The sequence below is a fragment of the Geotrypetes seraphini genome, chromosome 9 (assembly GCF_902459505.1).
Source record: "Geotrypetes seraphini chromosome 9, aGeoSer1.1, whole genome shotgun sequence".
NCBI classification, from domain to species: domain Eukaryota; kingdom Metazoa; phylum Chordata; class Amphibia; order Gymnophiona; family Dermophiidae; genus Geotrypetes; species Geotrypetes seraphini.
Window position 1 is genome coordinate 182,106,572 of NC_047092.1, and position 16,419 is coordinate 182,122,990.

At 45.5% G+C, this 16,419-nt stretch overlaps 1 protein-coding gene across 4 annotated transcripts in view; it reads left to right on the plus strand.

Moving 5' to 3' along the window:
- The window catches only part of FGF12 (fibroblast growth factor 12), a 424,008-nt gene that overhangs the window by 267,791 nt on the left and 139,798 nt on the right, over positions 1-16,419 (plus strand). Inside the window, exon 1 of one of the 4 annotated variants that reach the window (XM_033959356.1) lies at positions 3,696-4,728. The exons of the other annotated variants lie outside the window; for them this stretch is intronic. Within the exon in view, the coding sequence (XP_033815247.1) occupies positions 4,530-4,728 (199 nt within the window). The 5' untranslated portion in view covers positions 3,696-4,529. Of the gene's footprint in view, positions 1-3,695; positions 4,729-16,419 lie in introns of those variants that run through there. 4 annotated transcript variants of the gene reach the window in all.

Genomic DNA, 16,419 nt, shown 5'->3' on the forward strand with positions numbered 1-16,419 from the left:
GGCGTTAGTTTTTCCATGTAGCGCGGGGGTTAGCGTGCGCTAAAAACGCTGCCGCAGCTTAGTTAAAGGAGCCCTAAGTAGTATTTTTAAAACAAACTGGAGAAAATATTTATTCACTCAACTTGTAATTAAACTCTGGATTCATTGCCGGAGAATGGGGTGAAAGCAGTTAGCTTAGCAGGGTTTATGTTTAATAATTTTTTTATTGCATTTTAAGAAGCATTTTAAGAATAAAATATACATAATAAATCTTACAAAGAATCTCATCTCAACTCAGTTAATACATTGTAGATCTATAAATTCAAAGAAATCAACAATCAATTATCATCACAATACAAAGATAAAGTACCTCCCAACACACCCATCCCCCACTTCCCCCTGCCACCCACCCCATTCCCAAATATTACTAATAAATAGTGCTTCACTTTCTGATTACAAAACTGCCTGCTTTGACTGACAATTGCTGTATAGAAGGTTTCCAGGACATCCAAAATTTACTCTGTTTTTTATAAGATTGAGACGGGGGGGGGGGGGGTGTCATCCAAGCTTCCATAATCATAAGAGTATGAAACGCTGCCCTCCAATGCCAAAATCAGGGTGGACTTTCTTCCAACCAATGTGGTAAAATATATTTTTGACCTACAATAAAGGATTTGCGAAATAATTCCCTAACCCCTTTCTTAAAATTCCTGTCCCATTAAAGAAATAATACCATCTGGGAGGAAGGAACCACAATTCTAGAAATAATTGATCCAAGAAAAACATAAACAGCATTCCAAAATTTCTGAATTTTGGGACATAACTAAAAAGGATTTTTTTTTTTACATTTTAGACATATTCTTGTCTCAACACAACCAAAATGTAAAGCCTGAACTTAGCAGGGTTTAAAAAAATATTTGGATAATATCCTAAAAGAGAAGTCCATAGGCCATCATTGAGATGGACTGGGAGAAATCTACTGCTTATTACTAGGATGAGCAGCATAGAATCTGTTTTACTCTTTGGGATCTAGCTAAGGGTTGGCCACTGTTGGAAATAGGATCCTGGACTTGATGGACCTTCGGTCTGTCCCAGTTACAGGCATAATTGCCATTATAGAATTTGCACCTGATGCACACACTTTGCCAATCTTTAGGTGAAGGTTAGAGAATTACCATCTTATTTGGGCACTAAAGTGGTTTAAGGTACACTAACCTATGAATTAACACATTAAGTAGTGTGACGTGCACATATTTTAAAAAGTACTATGAAAATGAATGTGTTTAACTGAGAAAACCCTGAAAATTAGGAAACGTTTGGGTAAGAGTAAAATTAACCTTTATTTTTACCCGCCCTGCATTTTTATCAGTACAATTCTCAGGGTTGTTTTTATATGTATTTGATTTTATCATCATATGCATGGATCTTTGCATTTTCGTAGTGTCTTTCATCCAGAGAGGACTCCAGCATCCTTTGTAGCTCAAAACTTTACAAATATATAGGGATAGATAACCTGGTTGCACATTTTTCATTTCTTTGCAACAGAGTAAGAGGGAAATGCGGAGAACGTTAATACTATGAGCTTACCAGCAAGTAGTGGGATTCATGCACTATAGCCGCACAGAGAGGAGTGGGTGGAAGGATTTGAACTCGCGTCCCAGGAGTGATTCTGAAGCCAAATTCAAAAGGGCTAGCCACCATTTCACAGATCCTCATCAATATTGGCAACGGGAAAAGGATGAATCAGTAAAAACAGGCCAGCATGATTCTTTGATCATCAGAGTCTTGCCGTTAAGAATTAAAATGCTATATCTACCATAAGGATTGGTGCAAGGATACTAAGCACCATAGAGAAACCTTCAACCTTGATCCCTTCCCCCACCCCCAAATTAACTTTCAGGCCCTTGGGCTCCTCATATCCCTTGGAGCATCAAGGGAACCTGTATTTTGTTCTGTGGGGGCTCATCAGAAGTGGCTGCCACATACCCAGTAGGGGGAGATTAGGAGCCGCTTCTGATTGGAGACAACCCATCCTGCTGCATTGACTTCAGTGGTGGAATCAGGGACTACAAAACACTGTGAGTTTTTTTTTTTTTGGGGGGGGAAGTAAATGTACATCCAGGACGGGTCAACAAGTCTCCTTCCTGGAACCGGGTAACTAGGCAGTTTTGGAGCTTGGCCTATCTCCAGGGGTAGGCAATTCTGGTCCTCGAGAGCCGGAGCCAGGTCAGGTTTTCAGGATCTCCACCATGAATATGGATGAGATGGATTTGCATGTACTGCCTCCTTGAGATGCAAATCTAGCTCATGCTTCTCCATGGTGGAGATCCTGAAAACCTGACCTAGCTCCGGCTCTCGAGGACCGGAATTGCCTACCCCTGGCCTATCCTGATCCGAGTGGCCCCCGTCTCTGCACACACTTTTACCCTGTCACCAGAGCTGGGGGGGGGGGAGGGGGAGCAGCTGCCCTCGGTCTCTTTTAAGCACAGGCAGGCTGGAGGCGTAAGTCTGCCATTCCTAGGACAAAGACTGCAGCGGCAGTTAATTGCTATCGTGTCAGATGGATCTTGCCTCACACCTAACATTTTTTTTTGGGGGGGAGGGGCATTTCTTTTGTTTGCATTTAGCCCACGCCTTTTCTATACACCAGCAAATAATAAGAGAAAAGTTGATCTATAAAGCCAAATCCATTGATTTTTTGATTTAATGTTCAATAATTTTGTATTGAGTTTTAAGAATAAAATATACATACCAAAAATCTTACAAAGAATCTCATCTCAACTCAGTTAATACATTGTAGATCTATAAATTCAAAGAAATCAACAGTCAATTATCATCACAATACAAAGATAAAGTACCTCCCAACACTCCCTCCCCCACCCCATTCCCAAATATTGCTAATAAATAGTGCTTCACTGTTCCCAGGTCATCCAAAATTTACTCTGATTTTTTGATTTATAATTCCATTCTGGAGGAAATATTATTCAACGGTTTGGAAAGTTTACATTTCTGGAGACATATATAATGCAACCAAGTGTGATCCAACTAATACCCAGCTTGTCCCAAATGTGAAACCAGGAACTGGGAGGGTGATAACGGTACCGGTACCGGTATCGAACCTTTTGAGAATCGTTTAGGGCCGTAGCTCGTTCTCTTGTCTGCTGAAACCTCGGGAGAAATTTCTGGGTTTCTTTTTTTTTGCGATTTTTAAGTAAAATGCGGTTCCCTTTGGTTGACTTTTCGGTTATTCTCCTTGTGATCCATTTGGGTCCATTTGCAAAGCCACCGAGTGACCCCCAAAGCAAGCAAGCCAAGATTCCTGTCACCAGCCAACTGCTGGAGAACCGGGCACATTTCCGGCTGCAGAGACATCTTTGCCCAATTAGTGGGGGGGGGGGCGGAAGGGGACCCCGAACCCCCGAATATTTCCCTTGCAAGAATCGGTTCTGTTAGGAACCCACCCGTTTTCGGGGGACTCTACCAAATGCCCTCTTCCCTTGAGGGGAGGGTAAGGATAGTGCCAGCCTCTCCCCCCCCCCCTCCCTCCCTTGCACACAGGGGACAGCTGTCGGGTTTTCAGCCTAATCCATCCAGGGACTGGACTAAAAAGCGATCTGCAGTTGCCTTTCCTCGCCTCTGAGAATTTCTCATCCAAACCTCAATCACGTAGGATTGCGTAGAGAAAGGGAGCGAGGGAGAGGGAGGGGAAGGGAGGGAGAGATGCAAGAAGCTGCCTGACCTGCCGCGGGCTTCCCCTTCTCCAGCTCCCAGCCCAAACTTGCAAAGGGCTTTTATCTCCGCTGTTTGCCCTCCAGACCGATGGTGCCACTCCTGAGCCTGGCATTGTTCCCTGCCCCCGGGCTGCAGCCCTGAACTTGCCACCGAGGGCTGCTGGGGCCGGATCGGGGGTCGCCCTGTTGGATGTAGTGCTCCAGATCTGAAGCAAGTTCTTGGATGGGATGGAGGGCAGACGGTGACGCGGTGGGGGCTTGATCATGCTGCGCCCGGGACCCTGTTGCAAGGCGGCGGGAGAGACAGCCGCTTCCCGGCAGAGCTCGGAGTGAGACCCCGGATGGCTGGCTGCCCTGGCATGAGAGACCCGCACGTGTGATCGCGCCTGGGGGGCCGGGGCGGAGGAGAGGAGCACATCGACCCCGGGAGCTCTCGGGCGAGGGAGGGCAGACAGCAGCGCCATGAGCCCGCCGACAGCAGCCCAGATGTGAGCCCTGCCCGGATTCTGCGCCTCTCAGCTCCAGCCGGCCGGGGACGTGCCTGGGCTTGCTTGCTGCCCCCCTCCCTCCCCCGGGACTAACTTTGCTCGGGCTCCGGGAGGGATGGAGCCAGTGCCCTAGGCTCTCTTGCTTTTCTGGTCAAGGACTGGTGCCCTCATGGGTCTCTTCTTGAACGGCTGACTTTTTGGGGGGGATTGCATGGGATCGGCCGCCCCCCTTGGGTTCAGGGACGCCTCTTGATTTTGGACAGCTTTTCCACGCACCCCCCTCTCGGCCTCCGCCTGCCACACTGGCCTGGTCTCGGTAGGGCCGTCCGAGATGGCTGCGGCCATCGCCAGCTCCTTGATCCGGCAGAAGCGGCAGGCCCGGGAGTCCAACAGCGACCGGGTGTCGACCTCGAAGCGGCGCACTAGTCCCAGCAAGGACGGGCGCTCTCTCTGCGAGAGACATGTGCTGGGGGTCTTCAGCAAAGTGCGCTTCTGCAACGGCCGGAAGAAGCCGGTGAGGCGGAGACCAGGTCAGTGACCCTTCGAAAAATACAGCGCACACACGTGGAATATACACATGAAACATAGGCAAACCTAGCAATATTCACACACACGCTCACCCAACCAAGCGTGTGAAATAGAAACACCCACCCATGTGGAATGTACGCAGACACCCCCTCACTGACCCATGTGTTACATCACAGACACGTGGAATATCCACAGACAGACATACGTGAAACATACGCAGACATACTTGTGGAATATACACTTGCACACACACACATGAAACATATGTACACACAGGTGTGACACATTTACACACACGCTCACCCAACCAAGCGTGTGAAATAGAAACACCCACCCGTGTGGAATGTACGCAGACACCCCCTCACTGACCCATGTGTTACATCACAGACACACACCGTCAGTGAGCCACGTGGAATGTCCACAGACAGACATACGTGAAACATACGCAGACATACTTGTGGAATATACACTTGCACACACACACATGAAACATATGTGCACACAGGTGTGACACATTTACACACACGCTCACCCAACCAAGCGTGTGAAATATAAACACCCACCTGTGTGGAATTTACACAGACACCCCCTCACTGACCCATGTGTTACATCACAGACACACACCGTCAGTGAGCCACGTGGAATGTCCACAGACAGACATACGTGAAACATACGCAGACATACTTGTGGAATATACACTTGCACACACACATATGAAACATGGATAAATCTAGCACTATATTGCACCCTTAAACACTCACCCACCCGTGTGGAATGTACACAGACACACATGCACCTAAGAATAAGCTGCACACAAACACTCCTATCACTCACACACAGACAGAGACACACATTTGCACTTATCAAACACCATTTGTACACATGCAATATAATCTTCATTTTCAACTCGACAAGTGTCTCATTGTCACTGTTGAATTTTATATGCAGCTTGTGCTACCGAGTTATGTGTGAGTCTAACCTTTGGTTCATAACATGGAGCCTCCCCTCCCCCCCCCCCCAACAAGGGCTGCCTGCGCTGCTCTCCCCTGAACATCGACTTATGTCCCGGCGTATTTCCCCAGTGTAAAAATATGGTACAATAACAGGTTAATTGGCAATTGTGCAACGCACTGAATGGTATTGGGGATATGTTGCATTAAACTATGCAAACAGATAACAACGTAGAAGGGTAATATCACTTGCCCCAAATTAGCACAGCTCAAAAGAACCCGTGGAATGCACAAAGAGCGCAATCACTGTGCCCCAGTAGCCGGCGCTGCTGCAGGAGGGGAGTCGATTTCTGGTTGCAGCAAGGCCAAGTTTTCTTCCTGTGTTAGAAATATGTGGCGGCAGTGCCAGTAATGCATGTTGTAGGCTGCCAATCCGAGCCTTAGAGCGGGCGCGGTGCAGGTGGACTGATCGTCATCTCACTACTTCTGATGATTAACTCATTGGTACTCGGGGCTTATTTGAAACACGTACTTTCCCATTTTTTCCCATAGATCCAAAATGGCTAAAACCCCTATTGTACATCTGACCTACGATGTTTTGATGCAACAATTACTTTTAAAAATCAGCGTTGTTGAATAAGGCCCATAAGTTCACGATACCAAATTAGAAATTGCTGCACTAAACTCCGCGCATATGACCAGGGCAGGCCTCGTGCGTGCTGTGGTTCCTCAGGTTTCCGGTCAGTTACCTTTAAAAGCAACAAATGCATTAGGGCAGACCCCCCAGGCATTAGCCCCAGGCATGAGGCACCCCATTTGGGAAGGCTCCCCAATTTTAAGGTATCCCGCTCTCTGTCTTAATCTTCATTAGCAGTGGGAGGAATTGCAGGAAGTTCTGCATTAAATGCATGCTTCAGGGGTCGGGAGGTTCCTCCAGCTTCCATCTTTGCAATAAAGGCGGATAACCTAGAACCAGGCTCCCGGATTCTAATCAGATGCCCTGAAAATGGGAAGAACCCCAAGGTTCACCTAGTCCAAGGGTAGGCAATGCCAGAGCCAGAGCCAGGTCAGGTTTTCAGGATCGCCACCATGAATATGTATGAAATGGATTTGCATGCACTGCCTCCTTGAGATGCAGATCTACCTCATGCATATTTATTGTGGATATCCTGAAAACCTGACCTGGCTCCGGCTCTCGAGGACCAGAATTGCCTACCCCTAACCTAGTCCAGGGGTAGGCAATTCCGGTCCTCGAGAGCCGGAGCCAGGTCAGGTTTTCTGGATATCCACACAATAAATATGCATAATATTATATACAAAAAAGGGCTATGCACCAAATACAATTAATATAATTCCATACACTCACTATCAATCAATCACATTTATTGCTTCTTCTAAAATTTCACATTAACATAAATACAATCTTAATTCATATCATATAAATATATCTAATAAATAACAACATACACCTCAAGGAGGCAGTGCATGCAAATCCATCTCATACATATTCATTGTGGATATCCTGAAAACCTGACCTGGTTCCGGCTCTCGAGGACCGGAATTGCCTACCCCTGACCTAGTCTTAGCACAAATTGAGTTCTGAAGGAAATGTATTAGAGTAGGGGTGTCAAAAGTCCCTCCTCGAGGACCGCAATCCTGTCGGGTTTTCAGGATTTCCCCAATGAATATGCATGAGATCTATTTGCATGCACTGCTTTCATTGTATGCTAATAGATCTCATGCATATTCACTGGGGAAATCCTGAAAACCCGACTGGATTGCGGCCCTTGAGGAGGGACTTTGACACCCCTGTATTAGAGGCATATGGGAACATGAAAATTGTTGCAGTTAAAAAGATAAGCTGATCAAATAGTGGTTAAGAGCCCATGAAACTCTACCTTGATGGGGAAGGTTAGAATTGTGTTTTAATAGCTTTAATTGTAGCTTTAATATTACAGTGGCTTGTTTAGCGCAGTGTTTCTCAACTCGGTCCTGGAGCACCCCCTTGCCAGTCAGGTGCCACAATGAATATGCATGAAAGACTTTGCATATAATGGAGGCAATGTGTCAAATTCAATGTGAATATCCTGAAAACCCGACTGGCAAGGGGGTACTCCAGGATCGAGTTGCTGGTTTAGCTATACAGAGACACAGAATGGACAGTTCCTACTCCCTAGAGCTTATTCTGTAGTCTGCGTTTGTAAGCATCTTTCGCACTGAATTCATGTCATGTAAATTGATAAACGTTCCCCGTCCCCCAACCCAAACCTATCTGCAGAAAATGAAATTAAAAACACGCTAAAGGAAATTAATTTGCTAACTTTCCCCCCCCCCCCCCAGCCTCATTAAGTCATGAATTTATATATTTCCTTTGCATGTTTTAAAACATCTCTTACTGGGTTAAAAATAGTCTGAGCACCAGCTACTGGGTATCTTCAGCGAAGAAAGCGATATTTTTAAACGTGTGATAACTGGCCGTGTCACACGTTAAATTCTCCAGCGCTCCTTAATGAACAAATCCCCTTCTTCTGCCTGATTCTGGGCTGAGAGCTTTTGAGGCAGATTATAGAATAAGGCTCTTTAGATTTCCCACTTGCATTATTCATACTTCTCGGGGATGGGTTATTTTGACAGCAGTGGGGGTGGGGCGGGGGAGTTAAGTGGTGAGAACTCATGAGCTGTTGCAGAATGCAAACATCTGTAAAGTTGCAAAGATAGAGCCGAAATTTGATAGCGTTTGCAGTAAGTACTTTGGTCCTTTCCGGAGTGAGCAGATGTGTCAGAAGTTGTAACTTGTGATGATGTTTTCCATCATAGCTCGTATTTCTGGAAGTTGGGAGCATGCATAAAATTAAATTTGCATGACTAAATGATAGGGGATGGAGTGGGGGAGGGTATAATGTGTGTGATGACACTATAGAAATTTGTTGTCCATGGCCAGATTATTAATATACTGTTAATATTGGGGGAAAGTGTGGTGCAGTGGTTAAAGCTACAGCTTCAGCACCCCGGGGTTGTGGGTTCAAACCCACACTGCAAAGGTCACTTAATCCCCTCATTGCCCTAGGTACTTTAGATAGATTGTGAGCCCAGCGGGACAGACAGGGGAAAATGCTTGGGCACCTGAATAAATTCATGTAAACCAGGGGTGTCCAACCTTTGGGTTTCCCTGGGCCGCATTGGCCCAAAAAAAAATGTTTCTGGGGCCAGACAAATGCGCAAACACTGCACCAAGACAGAGGAGGGAGCTGGCAAGATGGTAAACACCCGGGGGCAGCAGAGGAAAACACTGCATCGCCCTCAACCGGGGCTGCACAAAATACTTCACGGGGCCACTTGCGGCCCTCGGGCCGCAGGTTGGACTCCCCTGATGTAAACCATTTTGAGCTCCCCTGGGAGAACGGTATAGAAAATTGAATGAATAAATAAATAGTGTGAAGAGTTTCAGCCTCTGATAACCAGGGCTGGTATTGTGACATCATAAAGCCTCATTCCACCAATAAGAGCCAGTCTCATCAGTGATGTCACAATGGCTTGACTGTCCTATACTTGGCTCACTTTGACTACGTTTTGATTTCTAGAGTGGTGCAATGGTTAAAGCTACAGCCTCAGCACCCTGAGGTTATGGGTTCAAATCCATGCTGCTTCTTGTGACCCTGGGCAAGTCACTTAATCCCCCCATTGCCCCAGGTACTTAAGATAGATTGTGAGCCCAGCGAGACAGACAGAGAAAAATGTTTGAGTATCTGAATAAATTCCTGTAAACTGTTCTGAGCTCCCCTGGTATAGAAAATTGAATAAACAAATACATAGGTATATTAACACCTGAGTGTAATTCACGGCAGGAGCATTCATTTGCAAAGAACTACTTAACCTATACAAGCCAAGCCATACAAAGAAATGGAGGCTGCCTTGGAAGAAAGGAATCTGGACTGAGCAGTGACCCCAAAGCAACCCTAGTTATCTTCTTTTGCTGTAGTGCCTTAGCAAAGGTTGTCATACGGGCATAAACGGACACACGGTGTAGATCAGTGGTCTCCAACTCAAACCCTTTGCAGGGCCACATGTGGGATTTGTTGGTCCTTGGAGGGCCTCAGAAAAAAGAGTTAATGTCTTATTAAAGAAATGACAATTTTGCATGAGGTCAAACTCTTTATAGTTTATAAATCTTTCCTTTTGGCTAAGTCTTAATAATAATATTGTAATTTATAGCTAAAGAACGAGAAGAGCTGATATGTTCACAGTTGCAGGTCCACAATGGTGGAATTCCCTTCCCCATTATATTAGAATAGAAAGTGATATCCTAACATTCAAAAAGCTTTTAAAATCCCATTTATTTAAGGACGCTTTCGATCTATAATTTAACTTATGGACGCCATTAACTAATTTTTAATCCTCTAAATTGTTGATTTGGCTCAAACAAATATGCAAGAAGTGCTTTGAATAAATTTTTACCCTACCTTCTGTTCTTCCCTGTTTTTTTGTTTTTTTTCCTTTTCCCCATTGTAACTTTACCCTCCTTTCCTATCTCTCATGTGAGTCACAATTTGATTTTATTGTAATTAGGTTAAAGTTTCTTTATTATATTATGTACATCGCCTAGAACTCTGAAATAGGCGATTCATCAAATGTGAAATAAAACTTGAAAACTTGAAGAGACACATGATTAAGAAACTGTTTTATTTTGCTTTTGTGATTATGATAAACATACTGAGGGCCTCAAAATAGGACCTGGCAGGCTGCATGCGGTCCCCAGGCCGCGAGTTTGAGACCACTGGGGTAGATGGAAGCAAACCTAGCTATTTACTAGTGATGGGCAGCTGGAACGTTTTCATTTTGTGTCGTTTCCCATGCTGCTTATGGGAATTTGAATTTGATTGGGGATTTTGTCAGTTTCTCTGTAGAAATAGCGTGCGCTGTGTGGAAAGAGCGCGCACGCGTTTGCTGAGATTGCTCGTGTGTCACAAATGCCTGGGTGATTCCGCTACCAGGAGAGTACGCACTGTTTCTGAAACGGTGATCGCTATTTTCACGCCATGCTGTCAGCAGACGACAAAACACGAGCTGCCCTGTTCTGCTCGTTTCCATTTGGTAATGGCACGCAGCGTTGTAGGACACATTGCTTGCCATCGATGTTGTTGCAAACGATATTGGGCGGTGGAGTGGTGTTTCTGAGGTCTTTGGTTTAAGAGAGTATGAAGATTTGCATAAAGGAGCAGAGAATTGAATGAAAATGACTTCAAGTGAAGATAATGTTAGTACGATGATTTTACAGCTCTAAGGCCAAGGTGTCAAAGTCCCTCCTCGAGGGCCGCAATCCAGTCGGGTTTTCAGGATTTCCCCAATGAATATGCATGAGATCTATTTGCATGCACTGCTTTCATTGTATGCTAATAGATCTCATGCATATTCATTGGGGAAATCCTGAAAACCCGACTGGATTCCAGCCCTGGAGGACCGGAGTTGTCCACCCCTGCTCTAGAGGCTCTAGGTCAGGGGTGTCAAAGTCCCTCCTCGAGGGCCGCAATCCAGTCGGGTTTTCAGGATTTCCCCAATGAATATGCATGAGATCTATTTGCATGCACTGCTTTCATTGTATGCTAATAGATCTCATGCATATTCATTGGGGAAATCCTGAAAACCCGACTGGATTCCAGCCCTGGAGGACCGGAGTTGTCCACCCCTGCTCTAGAGGCTCTAGGTCAGGGGTGTCAAAGTCCCTCCTTGAGGGCCGCAATCCAGTCGGGTTTTCAGGATTTCCCCAATGAATATGCATGAGATCTATTTGCATGCACTGCTTTCATTCTATGCTAATAGATCTCATGCATATTCATTGGGGAAATCCTGAAAACCCGACTGAATTGCGGCCCTCGAGGAGGGACTTTGACACCCCTGCTCTAAGGGCTCCTTTTACGAAGGCGCGTTAGGGCCTTAACGCGCAGAATAGCGCACGCTAAATTGCCGCGTTCGCTAGCCGCTACCGCCTCCGTTTGAGCAGGCGGTAGATTTTCGGCTAGCGCACACTAATCTGGTACGTGCGCTAAACGCTTAGCGGCGCTCCTTCGTGATTTGGACCATTTCAGAAGGAGTTGCAAATGATAGGCCATTCCATTTTTTTTTTTTTTTTTTTTTAATCCAGCTCCAGGTACAGAAAAGACAGCATTTTCCAGGTATTGTAATCTCAAGAGAGGATCTCGAGCGTTAAGTCAAGAGCGCTGCCAATTAATCGATCGAGCCTCTAAAAGAATGAAGTTTAATGTGGCATTTTGTGGCTTTTAAGTGTTCACTCTTTTTTCTGGATTTTTAGGAGAGAACTAACAGCATAGTTTCGGTTCGTAGACAACTCGGCGAAAGACAAAGGCGCACGCCGACAACTGAGTGCAAGATGGAGGCGCGCGCCGAAGAAAATTATAGTTTTTAGGGGCTCCGACGGGGGGTTTTGTTGGGGAGCCCCCCCCCAGTTTACTTAATAGATATCGCGCCAGCGTTGTGGGGGATTTGGGGGGTTGTAACCCTCCACATTTTACTGTAAACTTAACTTTTTCCCTAAAAACAGGGAAAAAGTGAAGTTTTCAGTAAAATGTGGGGGGTTACAACCCCCCACACCCCTCACAATGCCCCCACAACGCGGCGCAATCTCGGAGCCGTAAAAACAGTAATTTTCTGTGGTGTGCGCCTCCGCGCTGCGCTCAGTTGTCTGCGCGCGCCTTTGTCCCGGCGCGCTTTTGACCTGACACCCATAGTTTCACATCTCCAAACGCCTGTATATCCTTACACTCGTTTGGAGCTGCGAGTGACGAGGGACAGGGCACATTAGCTTCAACAGATCTGTTACCATCTCGCTCTGATGGTCAGTCGTAAGGGCATAGTGCATATTTATGGGGCTCGTACGTTGATTCGTTACGTGGGTTTTGTAAACGAAATCTATTGTTAGAAAATGAATTGTCCAGCCCCCCCCCCGTCCTCTACAAAACTCCGGCTGTGGTTTCTCCGACCTCCAATATGGCGGCGGTGCGATGTCTGATTCATTGAGGCTTGAAAGAGCTCCACCTAATGAGTCCTGCTACACCTCCACCTTCTAATATCCGAAGCAGTAATCGTAGAACCGGGTCATTATTCCTGAAATTGTTCTGGGCAAAAGAAGAGACTATACTGAAGAAAAAAGCTTCTAGAGAGAATCTGATACAGGACCTGCTTTCAGGTTTCTCATCTCCCAGAAGAGTAAGATGGCTACACAGTAACATAATAAATGATGCCAGATAAAGACCCAAATGACTCATGCGCAATAAGGTGGCCAGTGTTGTATCTTCAACCTCTTGCCCTATTTATAGTGTGAAGGTCATTTAACATTTTGCTCCCAACCTTTTTCTGAAAAGGGCTCCTCTGTGTGTATTCCACACATCTTTGAATTCCATCCCCCCTCCCCCCCGCCAAGAGGGCATTCCAAGCATCCATCCCCCTCTCTGTGAAAAAAGTATTCCCTGGCGTTACTCCGAAGTCTGCCATCTTGCAAGTTCAATTTGTGCCCTCTAGTTCTCTCTGAAATAGATGGTTGTAAATGAAGACCTGTCAAGAATTTAAATGTTGGCAGCTGGTTTTAAGAAAGGTTTGGACAATTTCCTTGAGGAAAAGTCCATAGTCTGTTATTGAGAAAGACATGGGGGGAAGCCGCTGCTTGCCCTGGACTGGTAGCATGGAATGTTGCTACTCTTTGGAGATTCCGCATGGAATGTTGCTACTCTTTGGAGATTCCAAATGGAATGTTGCACTCTTTGGGGTTCCGGAATCTTGCTTACTCTGAGATAATGGAATGTTGCTACTCTTCGGGTTTTGGCCAGGTACTACGGACCTGGATTGGCCACCGTGAGAACGGGCTACTGGGCTTGATGGACCATTGGTCTGATCCAGTAAGGCGATTCTTAGGTTCTTAAATGCTATACCAGTAGAATCAAAGAACCTCCATCCTGTTTTCTATTACCCTATCCATAATTCTGACCTCCTCAAACTACTATAAAGTCATATATTCATTCTGTAATTCAAAATATTGTAAGTTGCCTTGAACCTTTCTGGACATAGCGTGACTCAGAAAAACCAGATTAGATTAGAATATTTTTGTAGATCACTTCTCATGTTGTCTACTCCTTCCAGGTGTCCACAAGACTTACTTTCCCCCCTCCCTTTTTTTTTTTACAAAATGGCGCAAGAGGTTTTAGCGCCGGCCAGCGTGATGAATGCTCTGCACTGCTCCGACGGCCATAGAGTTTCTATGAGCATTGTAGCGTTCAGAGTACCAGCCGGCGCTAAAAACCTCGTGTGCGGTTGTGTAAAAGGGACAGTTAATGTTTCTTGTAATATACTGTAATATTAAAGAATAATGTACAAGTCACAACACATAAATACAAAGTCCCTGCCTCACCCCCCACCCCCACACCAGAGGCCTCTCAGTATTTCACATCTCTGTGGACCAGATTCCAAAGCTCTCCTGCAAACCTAGCATAAGAACATAAGAATAGCCTGACTGGGTCCATCAAGCCCAGTAGCCCGTTCTCACGGCGGCCAATCCAGGTCACTAGTACCTGGCCAAAACCCAAGGAGTAGCAACATTCTATGCTACCGATCCAGGGCAAGCAGTGGCTTCCCCATGTCTTTCTCAATTACAGACTATGGACTTTTCCTCCAGGAACTCGTCCAAGCCTTTCTTAAAACCAGCTACGCTATTCTCTCTTACCTCAATCTCTGGCAATGTATTGACCAGTGGAAATCTAAAGAGCACCCTTTTCACTGGGGATTCCTCCTTTCTGGTGTTGCTGGTGAATCATTAACGAAGGTTTTAGACAGCTGGAGAGAAAAGGTGGCCTTCATAGCTCTTTCCTCCATCTCATTTCTGAGGCACATTTATTTCTGAAACTCAAGACATGAAACTGCTCCCTTGTCTGGTGGTATTATTGCTCTGTCCTTTCAGCGCTGTCATAAAGGACATTTTTCACCAAATCCATTTGTGAAAGACCAGGCCTTTTGGGATTTTGGACACAGAAGCGAGACTCCAGCTTGAGAATGAAAAGGTGAAACTGGTTTTCGTTCTGAGGAGTTTATGACTCTCAGGTTCCATCCTTCCTCGTGCAGTCCTGGACCAGCACATGGAAAAATGTAAATGCCTTAAACCCGTGGTTCCCAAGTTTCAAGTTTATTAGATTTTGATTTTTATGCAATTTCGGTCCTCGAGAGCCAAGTCAAGTTTTCAGGATATCCACAATAAATATGCATGAGATAGATTTGCATCTCAAGGAGGCAGTGCATGCAAATCCATCTCATACATATTTATTGTGGATATCCTGAAAACCTGACCTGGCTCCGGCTCTCGAGGACCGGAATTGCCTTCCCCTGTCCTATTCCATAGTATGTAGATCACAGGTGTCAAAGTCGGTCCTCGTGGGCCGGAATCCAGTCGGGTTTTCAGGATTTCCCCAATGAATATGCATGAGATCTATGTGCATGCACTGCTTTCAATGCATATTCATTGGGGAAATCCTGAAAACCCGACTGGATTATGGCCCTCGAGGAGGGACTTTGACACCCCTGATGTAGATAGATTAATAGTACAGAAAGAGAAAGGGTCCATTTGTTAAGAGGGGATGCTGAAAAGTTCTCAGCCCGGGGGTTTGTTTACTTCATGGCTCAATTAACCCCCTCTGATACAGTTGTGATTCCTGGTGTAATCTCCGGCTTACTTTCCCTGGCTGTTTTTTTTTTTTTTGGGGGGGGGGGGGGAATTGCCACAGGTATCCTTCATGCAGGGATAGTCATTTCCCCTGAGCAAAGTCATCAAACTCAGTTTTTAGAGTTTGCAGTCTGAAATGCCATTAGTGATTGCATTAGCTTTTCAACGTTTTATTGCCTGTGAGTTCAATTTATATAAAAGCATAGAGAAACGTTTCAACACAGAATATATTTCCAGCAAACCTTTGGGTTTTGGCCAGGTTCTAGTGACCTGGACTGGCCACTGTGTGAACGTGCTACTGGGCTTGATGGACCATTGGTTTGACCCAGGAAGGCTATTCTTCTGTTCTTATAAAGCTCAAAAAGCCAAGAAAAGATTTTAAAAACAACAGCACCATGCCGTGTGGTTATCAGTAAAAATCTTTCCTAAAACCCTAGAACTCCATCTTGAAATTAAACTTAGAAATTTAAGGGTCTTGATGTAATAAACAATTTCCCCCTGAGACACAAGATAGGAGAAAAGTCCTAGTATCAAACCCCATTGCTAGTTCTTCTCTTAGGCTTCCGCACAGCTGGCATCAAGATTATTATTTTTGTGTGGGTCTTGCTGTGGAACCGTCGTTTCAGCCATCATGCTGTGGCTTTCTTCAGAGTATTTTGTTTTTATTTATTTAAGTTTTTATATACCGCTTATAGCCAGGCAGTCAAGCATTTTCCCTGTCTGTCCTGGTGGGCTCACACTCTACCTAATGTACCAGGGGCAATGGAGGGGATTAAGTGACTTGCCCTGGGTCACAAGGAACAACGTGGGATTTGAACCCACAACCTCCGGGTGCTGAGGCTGTAGCTCTAACCACTGCACCCTATCTGTGAGGTCAGCAGATAGTGGATTGTCAAACCTGATCGGTTGAGGTTTGAGGCGGGTGGTTTCCTCAAGACCTGGACAACCGCAGAACTTGCCAGTCAGTAGATCAAGAAGGGCAGTTCCTGGGTTAGTTCAGTATAGTTTATTAAATATTTAAATGC